The 19,333-nt window shown below is 38.8% G+C and overlaps 1 protein-coding gene across 1 annotated transcript in view; it reads left to right on the top strand.

The window, feature by feature from the left end:
* Positions 1–4,814: 4,814 nt before the first annotated feature.
* The window catches only part of LOC149263774 (protein CASP), a 339,103-nt gene continuing 324,584 nt past the window's right edge, over positions 4,815–19,333 (top strand). The window contains exon 1 of the mRNA XM_089426687.1: positions 4,815–5,114. Within this exon, the coding sequence (XP_089282813.1) occupies positions 5,003–5,114 (112 nt within the window). The 5' untranslated portion in view covers positions 4,815–5,002. The remainder of the gene's footprint in view (positions 5,115–19,333) is intronic.

The following is a 19,333-nucleotide window of genomic DNA, read 5'->3' as shown; positions in this document are numbered from 1 at the left end:
AAAACTCAATGTTTCCAATGCCCTCTACTGCATACTTGGTGTTGTTTCCAAGCTCTACATGTCTTGAGATTTCATCAAATGACTTGATCCGTAAACTTCCATAGATATTCCACTGGACAGTTTGTCACAACAGATTTGATAATATTATCTTAAAAATATGAGATTCTACACTATTACAGTTTTCTTTAATTTTTAGATATGTAAATTTTGTTGTAATTAGTGCATGCATGCGAATGGAAATTATGCAGAAAAGTAGAGAATGAAAAATAAGCGCACACACACAAGACACAATATATGCTCTCTGGGAAACCCTTTTGGGATAAAACGCAGCCGGAAGGTGAGGCCGCTTCTTTCTCTATCTGAAATATGGCTACAGGTACAAAGAAGTAATGCCTGTGGCCCATGGGTTGCTATATTGCATAAAGCCTCTCTGTGTGTTCTACCTCTTATCTCTCCTGGTTATCTTTGCTAAGCTATGGAACAAAATGCTCTTGAAAGAATGGAATGCCTCTTCCTCCTAGTGGCCTGGTTATAACATAACCCGATAGCCTATTGGTGGTTAATTTTGACTACATCAACTCTTAAATAGAGTTACAAAATATACTCTTCTAGACTCTTTTACATAAAACACATGTGGCTATCCCCTTTTCCATGAATAGTGGGGTTGACGCGGCATCCTCCCTAACTATAGGTGTGAAAATAAGAAGGTCAACTTCTAAGTGGCATAACTTTTGCATACAGACTCTGATTGAGGTGATTTTTGCACCGTTGGAAATGTTTTTGTGTGTAGAATAACATGAGAAGGTGTTGCACTAAAGAAATAAAGTATTACCTCCAAAAAACATCGTTTGATGCCTCAAAACGCTCCCGAAAGTTTTCAGACCTCATTTTGCCAAACTGAGTCTCGCCAGTAAAAACAGTCCTGTGAGTTGATTCCTCAACTTTTTCCACTCCAAAATGCATCAAAATGGATGACAAAAAATATAATGATTCAATTTGGAACATGAAAAGATGCTCCACTATCCTGAAACCACACCCCACTCATAATGGTGTTAGAAAGACATGACATCAAGGCAAAGTTCTTCTCAAACTTCTCAACCAACTTATCCATTTGTGTTATGGCTATCGTAGATGTCTTTCCCTTACCCTTCTTCCTGTTTGGACATTGTCTAACAAAGTGATTTAACTTAAAACATGCAAAGCATTTTACTTTGCTCATGTCCTTCTCCTTTTTACTCTGTGAAGATCTTCCTCCACCCTAGTTTTCCTTAGCCTACCCTTTACCTTCTTCGCTTGCATAACAAGATCAAGTTCCTATTCCCCACAATCACTCCTACGGTATCCACTAGTTATTGAACTCTCCCAAATTTCTTTCACGATGAAGTAATCCCACAACTGACTCCAATTAAGAAGTTATTGTTCAACAAAGATATCCTCCACAAAGGTGGTCCATTGCTTAGCACAACCCTTGAGATCTACCTTCACTGGATCTAAATCATTGATTGGTTCTCCCACAATTGATAGCTCATCACGAGCTTTCTTGATCCTGGCGAGATATGAGGTTATAGTCTCTGATCTGTTCGTTTAGATGTTGTTCAACTTCTCTTACAACACCATTATCCTATTCTCATGTTTACTCTGATAATGACTGGTTAAGGTTTCCCACATCTTATGTGTTGTATCCTTATTTATTATGTGAGGAATTATATGATCCCTCGCAACATCTAATATAATACTCATCACTTTCACATCCTTCATATTGTGCATGGCTACTTAGATAGGATCATAATGTATCTGGATCTTTATGTTTGCAAATTCCCACAAACCATTCATTTTTAGAACAATAGTCATTTTGCCCTTCCATGCACTAAAATTAGCGACCCCATCCAACTTGTCTTCACATCTCAAGCTTATTGATGCCATTTCACAAATCGACTTTGGCCACAAAACCCTAGCTACAAAATAAAAATTTTGCTACCATAGAAAAAGGAAATAACTCGTTGTTGTAAACCCCTTTTGATCTCAAATCTCTCTCCTAGGGTTTCTATAACTTTGATACCATGTTAAATTCCCAACATCAGTAAAGATTTATTCATACCTGAACATTTTTTATTCCAAAAAAATTACTATTTTTTTTATGAATTGTCGTGAAAATAAAATCACTGGTATTTAACTTCTGAAATAAAATATTTTGTAGTGGAAAAATAAAATCGGAGAGATCAATCACATCACAACAAAAAGTAGACACCCATAACAATTTTCATTCATTAAAATCCTCAGGAAATTCTGGGCCTAGACGCAGAGAGAAAATGCACTGTTGGAACCTGTAACTCAGCTCCAATGGAAAACCTAACCCACTAGAAAATTGACCTCCTAAAGAATTCAACCCTGGATAAACTTGGCCTTTGGCACCAATAAATCGCCCCTCTCCTTTCCTCCTTGCATGACCCATGTACACTCAAGAAAATTATCCCATTGGCTAAATTGACCTCTCCATAACTCGACCTCCTTTGTGCTTCAGCTACTCAGCGTCTTGATATCTTGAACTCTGCCTCCTGGAAATACCCTTGAAATTTCCCTGCACTCTTTCTCCCTTCTATTCAATCTAGTCGAGCCTCTTACTCTAAAGAAAAATCGCTTCCTCCACTTGTGTGTCTTCACCACTCCCTTAGGCTTATTTTATAAATTCATTAAGCCAAACCCCAAACCCTAAACCCTAATCTCCTAAGAGATTGATAATCGAGATTAGATCTCGCCTCACTTGATATCAAAGATTGAGATCAGATTAAGACATTTAAATAATTTATTATTTATCCTTAGTGCTCTAACTTAATAGTGCACAATAATTAGTTGACTTTAATTATTGTACTTTTCCTAAGTTATACTTAAGAAAAAATCCATAAATCACTCACTCCATCAAGCAAGCACCTAAAAATACAATCTACCATCTCCTACATGCTAAGACACCAAGCTCATGTAGAAGACCTTCTAAGCTACCAAGAACTTCAACAGATTCTAAGACTACACCAATTTTAAATTTGTAAATTTTAGGTTAAATTGAGATGTTGAGGGGGTAAACTAATGTTTGGGAAGACAATTTCCTTATAAAAGAGTGAGTGTTAGCTCTTATGCTTACTTCAAAAGCACTTACATTGAGCTTGAGGGTGCTTCATGTGATGCGGGGTTTATGGTGTGTTGATTGCCCTTGGTCGTACTATGATGAATATACAAATTATAGATAACTTACTCATGGATTGCTAGACATTGAATTAGATGCTCGTATGACACCCTTCCTTTGGAAGTTGGAGACCAATGTAATATGGAAACTTTATTTGTGGTGCACATTTGGAGAGTTTGGTTACTTTCTCAAGAGGATAATTTAACTGGACGAGGAATGTTGGGCATTTTGGAGGAGGACATTGAGCCCTAGGTAGTGTGGGGGCTTGTTTTCTTACATGGAGGATTGTAGTTGACTTGAGGACACTTGGGTTGAGGAATGATCATGTAGGTGTGGGGGACTTAGAGGTACACATGTCCTAGAAGGGAGCACTGGTGCATTTGAGGCCTTTGGAGGAGGAGTGTTAGACACATCTTGTGGAGCATTCACGCCAGTACCCTATCTTGATACACAAATATACATTGAAGCTTAACATGTGTCACTTAGTATTATAATGCTTAAGATTTGGCCCTATCAATTGTTTAGTTAGGTTGCTTGTTGTGGACAACATCCACTTCGCTATTATTGGCCTTCCTTACCTTTCGTATAAATAAATGAAGGAAAGAGTATTCTCACTAATTCACTCTCGTTCAATCATGTAATCAATGCTTGTGATAGAGTTGTGAGAGCTAGAGCAAATTAGTCTCTTTGTACTTATTATGTTTGCTCACTTTGTCTTGAGCAGTGGGTTATTGAGGAAATTTAAGAGAAGTATAGGGTTATGGTTTTGCCTTGGGAATACAAGGGAATCTATGGTTTGAAAAAAAACCCTTAGAGGAGTAAATGGAGCACTTGATATTGTAGTTCTTGTGAGATATAAGACTAGAGTTTTGTGGCATTTGGAAACGTGATACTAGTTGGAGTGCATGTTGCGAAGAAAATAGAGGGAGATTATCTTATACACTTGTGTGATGCAAGTGGAAATAATAAGAAAGACTTATTTATATGTACGATAGTTTGTTAAAAGTCCTTGGTGGAGAGAGTTTCCTTACTAAAAATAAATAGTAATTGATTTTCTCATAACTTTCCTAATTATAACTTGATGAGGGTAAATCATAACTTTATAAATTATTACACATACATATACTTCATCACATACACACCATTAATTTTTTTTTTTTCTTTGATTTACTAAACTTTAACTAAGAAAAACATGAAAAACCATTACAAAATTTACACACGAGATGTCCATTGCTAGATAAAATAAACCATTACAATCAAAACAATAAAATTTATAATGTACATATCCATATTTAAATTAAATAATGGGAAAGATGTTATTATATCGATTTCATAAATCGCATATCAATTTTTTTTAAAGGTTCATTTAAGAAAATATGTCTAGGAAAAAAACAATTAAAAAAACTTTATTGCTAAGAGAGTAAAAGGTCAATCATTCACATGACTACACTTGAAAACCAATCTCTTAATTAACTTGTCAAATATTACATTTTTTATATAAGAAAAAATATAACTATTTATTTCACTGTTCTTGGTATGTTTTATACAACAATAAATAGTAAAATTAATGTCAAATCAAAAAGATCATCCTCGCCAAGCAAACGGAAAATTACACAAGATGAACATATTTCTAAATAGACAGGGTCCTATAAATAACACTCCACCTGGTCCGGGGTACTCGAACAATTCCTCAGAGCGTGCATTAAATCTCATTACCGAAAATTCATCTGTGTTGTCTATGTAGACAACCCTGGTTCAGAGCTCCGATAGAGTGAGATCCAAATTGTTGAAGGGTTTCAGGGATCAAGTTCAGGTAAAGCTACAATGGAAGCTTACGAGGAGCCAAGCGAGGGAATTGCAGACAAGGACAAACCCAGAAACTCCTCTTCATATTCTTCATCATCTCCGATCGCTGTCGTTTTAAGCTTCTGGAAAGGTACTTGTTTCGAATCACGCAATTCACATTCAAGTTTAACCCAAATATGGATTTGTCCATAATGCACATAGCTTCGTTTTTGAGTCTGTAAGCGGAGTCTGTATATAGTGCTGTTTAACTATTCTTCTATGGAAAGAGAATTGACTGGGGGTTTACTGTAAGCCCTCAGTCATCACACAATAACCATCTCCTGTCACCTCGATCCATCATGGCTTGTGATTTTAGTTTCTAAAACCTTACACTGTAATGTTAATTTTTGAAACTTGGTTTAGGTGGATTTATTTTGGTCGAAATTCGATCAGATCTCAGAAAATTTGAGACAATTTTGTGTCCAGTGTACAGAAGCCGGCGAGCCGCTGTAACAACTATATGCCTAAGAAATTTTGTCAAATATTTGGCGCATTCCATCCTAGTTGTTTTACAGGATGTTTTTCTGAAGGTTAGCTTCTTGTATTGCTGTTTAATGTGAAACCTTTCCTTCTACTGAGAAGGGAAGTACTAGGGGAAAGAACTTAATTTCATTCGTGATGTATCAATGGTTACAAACCATATTTTTACGAATTCCTTGTTGTTAATGATGAGCAACTTCCCCTTTCACAAGCTTCTTACTTAAGGCCATGGGTCTCAAATGTTACAAATTTACATTGGAACTGGTCCAAGATATTGAACCTGACTACTGAGAGCTCTTCAACCCTTCTCTGCTCCCAGACATTCATCGTTTTTGTTGTGTTTCTTGCGCAAAATTGTGAGTTAATTGGGTTTGCTTTGGTTCTGTTACAACAAAATTTAGCACCCCCAAATGATGGAAAGTCCCAAGCATCAAAGGAAAGTTTGTGCAAATTAGAAAGGCTAGACACTGTCACTTCAATAGCTCTTCCTCTCTTTTTAGGTTGGCCATTTTTCAACTCAAGGTGGGCTTCCCTAAAAGGGAGGATAATAGGATTGCTAAGGCTATGGAGTGAAGGCTCTAGGTGATCTATGAAGATTAAAAACCTTAAAAAAATGGTTGTAGTGAAGTGGAATAAATGAGTTGTGTGGGAAAGGAATATGAAGGTATAAACCCTTAAACCAAGTGTCAATCCATATATGGGTTAAATGGAGTCAAATTGGTATGAATCCAAGAAGTTGAGTAAATGAATGTGTAAGGCAAAGGGGCTGCTATGCATGCCACAAATCAGCTTTAGCTTGCTGAAAATTGATGCAGAAAACTATACTTTGAGAGCTAAGGGTGCTAAAACAAAGTCATGAAGGTGATGTTGTATTAATTCAACAACTTGGTTTGTTAGATGCAAATTAATATAACAGTAATGAATGTAAGAGGAATATAACTCTCAATATAAGAGGAATGCAATTCTCAATATAAGAGGAATGGAAATCTCACATTACATTATTCAAATGGCAGATGCACCATTACAATGCCTTCATGACTAGTTACAAGGGTTTCCAACAAAATAAACATGTGACATATTTGCATAAAATATGCCTCACATATGATAAATACAATACCTCCACTCTTCCATTAAGTTTTCCAAATGAAGTGCAACACTGCAATGTAGCCCAAAGGGAAAGTTCCTTGATTCCCCAATTCCCAACTATTATGATGGAGAGATGGAGAGAGAGTTCCTCTTTTATAGATCGAGTCGCTTCTCTCATACAATAAAATACTATTATCTTTTAACTAACTCCATGACAAGTCAAACACATATTATAATCATGGAGTAGTATGATCTCTTATAAATCCATGGTTGACCATGTTACAACATGTGGAAACTATCCTCTCCAAGGCAATTCACCCTCATCCAAAAATATTATTTTATATGCACCAAATAATGCTCAAAAAGGGACACACCACCCAAACCAAGTCAAATGCCAATTGTCCACATGGAATGTGCCCTCCAAGAATGTGCATGCATGCAACCACTCCACATGTGTGAATTCCAATATAACCAACTCCATGGATGAATGAGCAAGATGCCAAGTGGATGGAGTGCTTCATAAGAAAAGATATAGTCAAAACCCCAAAATAGCAACTATACCATCTCCATAGAGTAAATCTAAGGAGATAAAGGCGAATTAGGGTTTTGACCATGCCAAAAATCCATGTAATAATAAAATATATATCTCCAAGAATAGAAAGAAATGTCTCCATAAGTGCACCTTCAAGAATATCCAAAAATAGTAAGAAGAAACTTGGTCGAAGAAACCTATGGATGGTGATAGATGCCATTGTAGCACTAAAGGCTGAGAGAGAAAGGACATACAACAAGGGATCAACAAAGTAAGAAGTTTGAAATCTTCTAAAGAAGAATCACAACAACATTGTAGACAATGATTCCAAGATGGTTGTGAATTTGTCTAGCCATGAATTGAACGATTAGGAGCATGGGATTTTGGAAAAAAAGCTTAGATTTTGCCTTGGCATTGAAATCTATTTAAGTGGAAAACATAATTTGCAACTTATATGATAGCATTAAACAATCGAGGATGACAATGAGACTATATGACTTGATTGTGCCTTAGTTCTAAAGAACGATAAAACCACCTAAAAGAAACCTAAGAAAGGAGGGCAAGAAGCCCTTTTGAGCAAAAAGGAGGGGCCATGATTTTCATGAATAAAATAGAGTACATTGCTGAGATTATTGAATACCTCAACATAAGTGGTGGCTACAAGGCACTGGGTGGCAACCCAATATTTAAATTAATGAAGGAGGTTAAGAAAGTTTTAAAAGAGTGCAACCTCGATGAGCAAACAAAGAAACGACTTACTTTAAGATGTGAAATCACCTCTAGAATCTATAGCCTCACAAAGATATATAAGGAAGGGGTTCCACTTAGACCAATTGTCAACACGTGTTGCCAACCTGTTATCCACCAAAAGTGGATGACCCCATAGGAGAATTTCTCTCCTAGAGATCTCTTTAGCCGACAACCAGCAACCCTTGACAACCATCGATGTAGCCAATATATTGTGCCATTTGATCTCCGCTCCCTGAGTTAGTCATATGTCCCCTTGCCCATTTGTCGTGAGCATATTTTCGCAGGTGGGCATTCCAATCTGGAAGGTATGTTTTTCATTGTACAATCTGGTGCTTATGCTTGTTTTTCATTGGGCATTTTGGGCATGGATTATTGGGTGACTTGGAAGAAGGATGGGTTTTGACCAAGGTTTTATTCCCTCACCTTAAATGAGGGGGGGGGGGTTAATCTTCAACCCTAGTCTTGTGGGATCTCCACTATTGGCCTATGGCTTTAGGAAGGGCACTACTTGGAAATCCCGATTTTGGTAGCGTGGTTCCATTTTCCCATTTCGCATCTTTCACTCCCCTCCGCACATTACAAACCTTGTCTCATCATCTTCCTTCTATAGGTCCATATGACCACTGTGTCCACAATGCACTGGCACACCCCCCTCCTGTTGTCACATGTCTAGGTTGGGCTTGGAAATGTTGCTCTGAAGGTTAATGCAGCTAAAAAAAAAGGTTAGGCCACAATCAAGAAAGAAAAGAAAAGATTATAATAAAATGCAAAAGATGGTTGGGACATTAAAGTAAAACGTGGGCAAAGGCCAAATGTGAGCTCTACCCCTGATCATTATGGCCGTTACCCTGGTTCCTAGGGCCCATGAGTGCCCCCACATCATTAAGGAACCCATGCACGCCCCAACCCCTGGTGGGCGAGGAACTGCCCTATCTTAATGGGGTAATAATTGCTTACATCATACACAACATGTTCTCATTTCTTGGATCCTCGAGTAATAATACAAAGAAAAATCAAGAAAGGCAAAAGGCAATTGAAGATGGGTAGAAAAACAAAGGCCAAGGTAACTCATGTATCCACGATTGCTCCCTCCTACATCTGTATACTCAATATGTGAACATTCCTCACCATTGCCTCCATTGTACCCATGGCATATGGCCTTGAGAACCTTGTGCCCCCTTCCATCTCATCATTATTCACACAACCCCTATCTACTAAAGGGTGTACCTTGGACCTGTCTTTCCCCATAAGGCCTGGGGAGTTGGGACACCTAATAAGTTCATTTATTAACCACTTTTACCTAGGGAGATAAAACTACTTTGAGCTCAAAGACCCAAATTTGGAAGGGAAACCCTATATGAAGTCTCACTATTCCCTTGATAAACAGGCTTGTTTCACTTAGATGCAATAATGAATTATTGTACTTGAAGGTGAGGAGGCGCATTGGACATTATATGTAATTGGCAAGTGGCTTCATCATGGGTTGGGCAACTTAATCGGGGCCCAAGTCTAACAGAGGATCATATTGGCACCACAGGGGATGCGTTGAGAGCCATGGGACTCCAGTCATGTGAAAAACATCATTTCACACCATGGGCACCCTTAGCACCTTCAGTAGTTTGTGTATTGTCCCACATTATTCACGAGATGATGCACTTTGACCAGTGTGCCTAACCGACGTACCATTATGGAGTGGTAATTGATCCGAGGTCTATAGGAGGTTTGTCTCACCCTTGAGACATGGGCGGATACGCACCATCATCAGAGCCCTCATTTGGCGCATTATACATGCTTATCTATCATCAGAATACCCATGAGAGCAACATTTGTACCCCAAAACCACTTTGGGGCCCCACATGATGAATTGCATGGAGGATTAGGGGCCATCCCCTAATTCGTGATTTATGGAGCCCTCTCTCACACCATGGCACTTAGAAAACTCAACGTGGCCCTCCAACAACCCTACATCAGCATGACATCATCAATTTGGCTAGCATATGGATGGCTAATTCATAATTTATGAAAGCTACTTGGTTGGCTTGTGACCAAGGCTTGTTTCTTGCTCATTATTTTAATGTTTGGGGGCTAATTAGGCTAATTTGACTTAGTGAGACTCATATAAATAGAACTCACCTTCATTTGTGAGAGATCATCATCACGCTTGGGATTTCAACCTCTTTGGATAATTCACACTTTTTCTTTGGTGATCTTGTGGAGTATCTTGGATGCACTATGATATTTGGAGCTGATTTTTGATCTTGTCTTGGAGCTATTTTTTGAATATGGATAGATATATTGCATGATTATCTTGTAAGTTCTTTTGTTGATGAAATTTTTCTTTGAAATTTTCTAATGTATGTAATTGTTGCAACTAAAGTAAATGCTCTTGTGCCCTAATTTTGTTGAAGATATTTTTGAAAGCTATTTGGTGGGTCTTGCATATGTTACTCATGATATAGCATGCAATGAATGTTCCTAGTGATGAAATGTTAATTTTCTTCATGAAGCTCCATATTCTAATAGTAAATAATTATTAAAGGTTGGTAGCTAGGGCATCAACTTTTAACCTCCTTGAAGACAAATTTGGCCAATCTAAAGCATCTAGGACTCCATTAGCCCAAGGAAGAAGGCACTAACCCAAGCCATTTGGTGATCACACTCTTTTTCTTCCATTTTTTCTCTCTTAAAATTTCGGTGCCCTTCCTCTTTGACAACTAGACTAGGGCATCAAGTGAAATTCCCTAGAGAGTGAATTTGATTGTGTGCTGTGAGCACATGAATCTTCCTTAAGGTCTTGTCTAGAGGACCTCCAAGTTTGGTAGGTTTCTCATGGTTATCCATCCATAAAATCTTGTTCCCTATGTGTGCCCTTAAAGGGAAAAATCTAGGTTATATCTCCTTGGTTTGGGGACATCTTTTGGGATTGTATGAGCTTAGTATTCGTTGGAATAAATCATAAGAAACCCTTTATTCTCCTCACCTTGACCTTGGGGGCGCCTTTAACCACACTAATTCATGAAACCCTAGGTCTTGTGCGAATTCCTTCTAGGTCCCTTAGAGGGAGCGAAAGCTTTTTGAAGTGCCAAAGCATCACATAGAGTTACCTTGAGATGTCCTACCTCATGAGTTTTGATCTTAGGAATACCTATTATCATCACATATCTCAAACCCTAAGTCTTGATCTCTTTGTTCTAAGGCTTTTCTTGGAGAGCGTTTTAGCTTCTTTGAAGCATTGAGCCATTGTCATGTCTCTCCTTGAATGGGATTTGTGGAATCACATCATACCTAATCATTGAACTATTCATCCCAAGTAATTTCCTTCCCATCGAGACTCCTCCCATCGGTGAATGTTAGTAAAGAGCAAGGGACATTGACTGTGGTGACAATGGGTCATTGTCCCATTGTTGTCACCTAGTCTAGTAGTTGTCCCATAGGTTTCCATCCTTAGGGCCATACTAGATTGTGTGGTAACACAACCTATGGACTAGACTAACATGTCACGAAGATCTTAAGTTCTTTAGTAGGCAAGGTAGACTCCTACATAAACGATTCTAGTGATTTCGTTAAACTCATCAAAGGAGATGGTTGAAATAAGAGACATGCTCATTAGCTTTAATGTGGTCTCCCTTTTTACAAAGATTCCTTTGAATGAGGCTATTCAAGTTATCAACGAAGTCATATATCCAAAGACAACTAAGTTAGTGGAGGTATTTCTTAGGTCAACCTTCTTTGTTTTTCAAGGGAATATTTTTGGGAAAATCAGTGCTGTGGCAATGAGGTTCCTTTTGTCACCAATGGTGGCTAACCTCTTCTTGGAGAGGTTTGAGAAAAAAGTTTGAATCCTATCCCTTAAAACCTGTTGAAATTTGGCAGCTTTGGGACTATTTCACCTAACGGAAACCCTAAGCCTCCAAAAGCATCCCCTTGATGTGAAAATCTAGTGACCCAAATCCCTAGTGGCGACCCTCCATGTGATCCTATTTTTGTCTAGCAGCTGAAGCAAAGGAAAAGTATGCAGCTCCTTTATGTTGGCACCTTTGGATAAGGATGACAGTACCCTTGAAAGTCTAGCAGATAGAAGAAGTGCAAGGCACTTTGGAGCAGGCCCCTCTAGCAGACAGTATGAATGTAAAATCAGTGGTATGGTATCTCTCAAGGTATGTGCAATGCATTTATTTTTATTTGTTTTAAGGATCTTTTGATGGAGGGATTGATTTGAATAAGAACCCTAGATGGTTCATGGGAAACCCTAGCTCACATATCAAATCCTAACCGTATTATGTTCCCTCATAAGAAACCCTTTCTTTTGTTTCTTTTTGGGTTTGTGGATTCTAGGGTACGATTGATGAGGATGATGTTTTGAATTCCATCCTCCATTAGTGTATGAAAACCCTATATCGTATCTCATGCTTTTATGATCACATATTGTGCTTGTCTATGGCTATTGCAGGTGCCTCATGAAGAAAGCATTAGAAGAAGGATGTGCATGGCAAATCCTATGTCTTGGCAAGCACGATGAGTAGAGGGAACTGTGAGGACCCTGATTTTGGCATCTTGATTGGGTCATTGGGCACTTTGATGCGTTGTGCTAGGATCTTATGAAGGATGGTCTTATGAATATGAATGCCTGGATGCGAAGGACCCCTCCTCATCATGGATTGGGTGATTTAATGCGTTGGTTGCAGTCATCTAGCAATGAAGGATAATGCAACTATTTTGGGACAATCTCATGGGAGGATTTCTTCACTCTGGTTGAAGAAGGACCATGATGATTCTTCAGAGTTTACTTTCTGATATGAAGCAAGCTTCCTAGAAGTTTGCTGTTGCATTTGCCTCGTGGAAAGTCTCATCCCCTTCATGAGAAGCTCATGATTGAAAGCTAGATGATCAGTGAAGCAAGGTTTTAGAGGGAGCGATAGAATCCCTGACAGTATGACTCGATGACTCTTCTTTCCTGATGCTTATTGATGAAAGCAAGTCATGGCAACTGATTATGATTATGATGACTCTGATGATGCCTTGATATATCCCTGTTACTTGAGAGGCTGCATGGAAGCTGCATGATTATGATTGATGACTTTGGCACATGGACCTAAGGAAAAGGGATAGGTTACAGGTGGCTCAATGATTATGTTTTGGCAAGGTCACTTTCCCTATATTCAGAGGGAGTTATGGACAAGCCATGTTGATTGGATTGTAAAGATGCAACTATTGATGATGTCTGATTGATGACCCTCTCATTTATCAATGTAAGAGGGAGTTGACTTTTAAAGTCAAGATGGAAGACCTAGCCTTGATGCACTATTCCCTGCACTTAAAGGTCTGATGAGATGGAGAAGCTGTTGGTCTGCATATGTATATCTTGTGGGATCCTTGGTGTTCTTGATAAACACCCTATCAGTCATATGCCTCGCTATGAAGACTCTGAGTCGATCTATGGATGAGCCTCATATATTGGATAGTTGCTTATTGAGATATCTTTGTGATTCTATTATCTATAATTTGAGGTACACTGCTGGAATCTAAGATTCCATGAATATTTTGATGCTGGCTCAGTTGGTAGTGTGATGGATGGAAAGAGCACATCTAGTGCTATATCTCTTGATTTGGTTGCTCTGGAAGCACTATTGAGGCTGAATGTATATAGCAACAAGTATGGCTTATTATGAAGCCAGTTGGTTGAGGAAGCTCTTTAGTGAGCCATTTGAGCACGTGCTGGTAACCACCATTGTATATTGCGATATTCTTGAGTGGGATTCATTTTTTAGAGAATCCATGTTCCACTACAACTCCAAGTATTGGGTATTGCTTTATCTTGATATGGTACATTGGAGAGCTACCAAGCTCCATCATTGTTGGTTGGATGAGCAAATTACTGTCATCCTTACATAGCCTCTTGGTAAGGTCAAGATTATCTTTCTTCAAAGAGAGGTTGGGAGTCGTGGATAGACCCTACTAGGAGGGTCCCAGTTGAACATTGAGCTCTGGGAGCTCTTGGGGGCCTGGGGTACTTCTTGGAGCTATGTGCGACCATAGGGTGAGTGGTTCACCTTCCCCTATAGGTATGCTGTGTACAGGGTGAGTGGTTCACCTTCCCCTATGATACTCCATGATGATAGGGTGAGTGGTTTGCCATCCCCTATAGCTGATGATGTATGCATAGGGTGAGTGGTTCACCTTCTCCTATGGGATATGAGCAGGATGAGTGGTTCACCTTCTCCTACGGATACCCCAGTGAGAGATGCATATAGGCATCTGTTGGTTGTCACATGTGGACATGTCAGTGGGACGTGGTTCATCCTTTCCCCACATGTAGGATGCTCATTCCCTATGATCGATGGTTGACATTTCGGTGGGACGTGGTTGTTCCTTTCCCCACGTGTAGGATCCTTCCTATGATTATTGGTTGACATGGATGTAGGACGTGGTTCATCCTTTCCCTACTCTTGGTAGTTTGCAGGCGCGTAGGATGTGGTTTATCCTTTCCCTACAATGGTTGTGACATGTGTTTGTAGGATGTGGTTTATCCTTTCCCTACATGTGGTTGTGAGCAGGTGTGATTTATTCTTTCCCTATTGTTGCCCCAGAATTATCCTACCCATGTAGTTTGGGGCACATGGGAAGTACCTCACATCTGACCAATGAGTTGGGAAAAGTGGTTAGGGACCATAGCACCACTAATGGACACATCGTGTAGTGTCGTACTCCCTATGACTAGGATGCATGGTGTTCTTCAACTTGATTTGGGATCGAATCTGATTGGGGTTCTACCTCTGGACTGACTTTTTTCAGTGGCGAGTGGCAAGGTCTTGTGATTCAATCTTGATCAATTCTTCTTCATTGTTACATCAATGTTCAGCAGAGTAGAAACGAGATGCAAAAATTGTATATGATGACAAGATGGCATGGTGATGGATGAATTGGCACGTGGAATTCTCCCTAGTTGAGAGGGAGTGTTAAAATTGGAAACTAGGGCCAAATTCCACTATTGGACAAATCATTTGATGGAGATGATTATTGCATTGAATTTGTCTTTTCGGGAGGACCAAAATCGACCTAAAGATCATCAAATTTGGACAAGCAGAAATGTGTTTGTGAATTTATGCCCACACGTGCAAATTGTCAAGGTCAACCACATCTTCATGTAGGCTCATGAAGCCCAAGAGACATGCCACTTCATCCTCAACGATTTGTATAAATAAGAGAGACCTCGATCCTCATTTGGCAGTCACTCACTCACACATCCTTCTCTCTCCTCATTTGATTGGTCCGTACAACTTACTGGGCATTTCTTTTCCTCACATGTGTGGCAACAAAAGGATGAACTGCAGGACAAATTATAGTGCTGAAATTTCAGAGACTGTTGGAGGTTTGACCAATGTTGACCGATGGTGGTTTGACCTCCTTCGATTGCGGTTTTTGTACCAGAATTTCGTTTTTGGCAGGCTGCATCTATTGGCTCAAGAATCGAGGCATTTTGTTGACTTTGACCACAAACCAATCACAGGGTTGATTGCAAACCTGACTGTAGAGTTTGCCCAAGTTTGACCAATGTTTTCATGACTATTTTGGGCTGACTTTGACCACTTCAGAAGGCTGAATTTGACTTCCTTTGACCGAGCTCCATAGAGCATCATTTGCTGCTGCATTGACCATCATTGACTTTTTGGTTAGGGCAAAATTTGTCTGTTGTTGACTACAGATTTGATAGGGCTGCTTTGAATCTGATTTGGCAAATCAATTTTGACTTTTGTACTGTCTCTCTCTCTCTCTGCTGAACATTTGATATAATAATAAGAAGAATTGATCAAAGGGTATTCCCTATCTTAGGGTTTTTCCCTGGCATCCACCAAATTTGGTGCCCTCTTGTCATGGCTTGTCTTTTGCATTTATGTTTGATGTTCTTTCATCAATTCCTGTCATATGATAATGGTTAATGTGATTGCTAATGGATTAATGGAATTAATAATGGGCTAATAGATTAATGAAGTAACTGACCTAAGCAAAGAACATGTTAACTCAAAAATTAACACGAATTCATCTCAAGCATCTCTCTCTCTCTCTCTCTACTTCGAATGTGTGACTTTCTGGGCATATTCTGGGTAGCAGGTTGAACTTTTGGGTAGTAGTGCTGAATTTATGGGCAGGATATTCTATGCAATAGGCCCGAGTTTCTGGGCATATTCTGGGAGGCCGAATTTCAGTCTAGGAAGATTTGAGAGGGCCAAATTTGTTGGGCAGAAGATTGACTTGACAAGAGGACTGATTGACCAAGTTTGACCATCGCATTGTTGGTTAGTTTGACCATTATATTGATTGACAGATTTAGCTGTATCTCTTGTTGAACTGAAGAATTTCTTTAAGGAAAAGGTTGCTAGGTTTTTCCCCCAAGTGGGTTTTCCTAGGGTAAATATTATGTTCTCTTTGTGCATTGTGATCTCTACCATCCTTCTGCTTTTATGGTTGAATTTTTGAAGTGTAATTGCTTAATGATAAACTGAAAGAGCTAAAAAAATATCTACACCATTATAAGTAATTATCAATATTTTAGAAATTTGTGCTTGTATCTTCTACACTTGAAAAATTAACATGGTATCCGAGCTTTGGTAAAGGAAAGGACATTGAGGTCACACTTGAAGAGTTTTGGTTAAGGAAGAAGAGGCTTAGAAGATCACTTCAGATTGTATCCTTTGGTGCCTCTATGAAGTCACAAAACAAGCTTGAAGGAGCTTCAAACTTTAGGGCTTGGAAGATAAGGATGAATGATCTCTTGGGTATTGTGAAGGGCAAAGTCACTGAACCTTCAAATAATGAAGGAAAAGTAAAATATGAGAAAGATGACATCACAACTCGAATCATCATTGTGGCTTCCATTAGAGATCACTTGATTCCATATGTGGCAAATCTTGACGCTTCAAAGAAGATGTATGATGCCCTAGTTGGATTATATACTATTAACAACATTGTTCAAGCAATGAGTTTGAAGGATGAGCTTCATGATGTTGAAATGTCAAGGAATGATACCGTGGCCTCATATTTCATGAGGATCTCTCAACTAAGATATAAACTTCAAGCAATTGATGAAATCATTTTTGATAAAGAACTTGTGACTATAGCAATTAATGATTTTCCCGACTCATGGGATTCATTAGTATTTGTGGCAAGAAGGAAATTCCAAGTTTTGAAGAACTATGGATCTCATGTACTCAAGAAGAATCTAGACTTGTATCAAAAGGAAAGATTCAAAGATTTGAAGAAGGTGACTCTCAAGCGTATGCAACAAGTTTCAAGAAGGCTAGAGGAAGAAAGAAGTTTGGCTTCCAATGACAAAATGAAGGTAGAAGACCTACTCCTCAAGGGAAGAATAATATGTCGAAAGTCCAACGCTATCATTGTCACAAATTTGGTCATTATAGAAGCGATTGTCCTAAAAGATCGAATGATAGAAAGAGAAAGGGAAAGTAGCATGCTACCACAACAAAAACGCAAAAATGAAAATTTAGGTGATAAATATTTATTCTATTTTTCTGCTCTCACATGTTCTGTTGCAGATAGTGATGATCTGTGGCTAGTAGATAGTGGAGCCTCATTTGATCGTGACAATCTCACAAGTCTAATGGAAAAGGGACTCTCAAAAGGTAGAGCTTGGAGACAACAACAACTATCTAGTTGAAGGCGTTGGGAAAACATCCATTGAGCTAGAATCACGTGAAAACATTCATGTTAGCAACATATTATATGTACTAGGTTTGAAAAAGAATTTGGTTTCTATTTCATGTCTGGAAGATAAAGGAGATAGAGTAGCATTTGTTGATGGTAAAGTCCTTGTCCCAAGGGGTCAAGTATAAACTCTGCTAGAGTAATTGGAGTACGTGAAGGAAGGTTGTATATATTCTTGAAACAACCAGCTCAAGCATCAATGCATAATTATATCAAACCATGTGCATTATAGCATAGAAGATATGCTCACCTTCACTATAGAACCTTGCCAGCTTTAAATCAGATAGCTTCAAGTGTTCTTGAATTGCAGATGGAGCATGAAGGAGTATGTAAAGGTTGTGCGCTTAGGAAGAATGTCAAGAAGCCTTTTCCAGGTAGTGAAAGTAGGTCCAAAGAAATTTTGGATCTAGCTCATTCTGATGTATGCGATCCAATGCTAGTGAAATCCCTTGGAGGCTCTTTGTACTATGTAACTTTTATTGATGACTTCTCTCGCAAGATGAGGATTTACTTCATGAAGACCAAGGATGAAGTCTTCAACAAATTTCAAGAGTTTAAGGTTGAAGTGGAAAACTTGACAAGAAAGAAAATCAAGATTTTGAGATCAGATAATCAAGGAGAATACACCTCCAAGGAGCTTGTTGCCTTTTTTAAAGAAGCTGGGATTAAGAGGGAGTTGATGTAAAATTCCTCCTTGGAAATTTTCCAATACACCTTATGAATTTTTGAGTTTCTGTGGTTATCTTCAGTGACTAATTTCATCAAACAGTGCAAACGACAACTGCTGTAGGTGACTTTTCTTAACTTTTTGTTTCAAACCAACTTATACAGGGCTCAATAAGTACCAAATTGATTACAAAAATCAACTAGAATTAATTTATATCAGACCCAAAAATTAATACACTGCTGATATAGTTTACTACTATGTTGCAGGAAATGCCAATTTTGGTGGCGTACAAATATCGGGGATGCAACGAAATGCTAAAACGCAGTTGAAACGCTGCCGGCTGTACCGTACGATGTTTCACGATTTTGAAATGCCGAACGGTATAGCCCGTGACGTTTCGGTGGAGTTTCGGCGCAACACGCTGAGTTTCAATGGCGGAAAAGTTTTTTTTTGAGCCTTTTTCGGCCATCTCAACTTGTGGAAAGAGGGCGTGGGCCCCATCTAACACCAAAACACACTATTAAATTAATTTTTATGTGGCTGTTAGCTAAATTTAATAAATAAATTACAAATGGAATTCTCTAGAAGATGAGAAGAATAGAACTCTCTAGAAACCCTATGAGCCTCTTCTTTTCTTTAAAAAGGCACTCCATTCACTCATTTCTCACACATTGTTTTGCAAGAAGAGCTTCCTATAGCAGCAGCAAGGAGTTTGTTTCTGTTTTGGAGCGTGGGAAGCAAGAGGAAGGGCGTGGGTAGCAAGAGGAAGAGTGCACAACAACTAGTTTGGTGAGTTTTCATTTCCTAATTTTGCATCATTCATGGCTTTTGAAAGTGGTGTTTCAAGTGCCAGTAGATTGGGTGAGTTTTTCATTTTGTGTTATTGTAATTTTGCAGCAATCATGGCTTCTCAAAGTTGTGTTTCAAGTGCCCCTAAAGCCACTCAAGCAAGCAGGCAACAAGAATACTATCCTCTATGGAAGTATGTTACCAAAGTGAAGCAGATGGGTTCCGGTGGTACATGGGAATGGAAGTGCAATTTGTGCAAAAATGAAAATACCTTCAAGGGCTCTTA

The sequence above is a fragment of the Pinus tabuliformis genome, chromosome 6 (genome assembly GCF_031772625.1).
Source record: "Pinus tabuliformis cultivar Carrire ecotype Pingquan chromosome 6, CPIR1, whole genome shotgun sequence".
NCBI classification, from domain to species: domain Eukaryota; kingdom Viridiplantae; phylum Streptophyta; class Pinopsida; order Pinales; family Pinaceae; genus Pinus; species Pinus tabuliformis.
The sequence above is the reverse complement of the archived record's forward strand: the minus strand, read 5'-3'. Positions and strand labels throughout refer to the sequence as shown.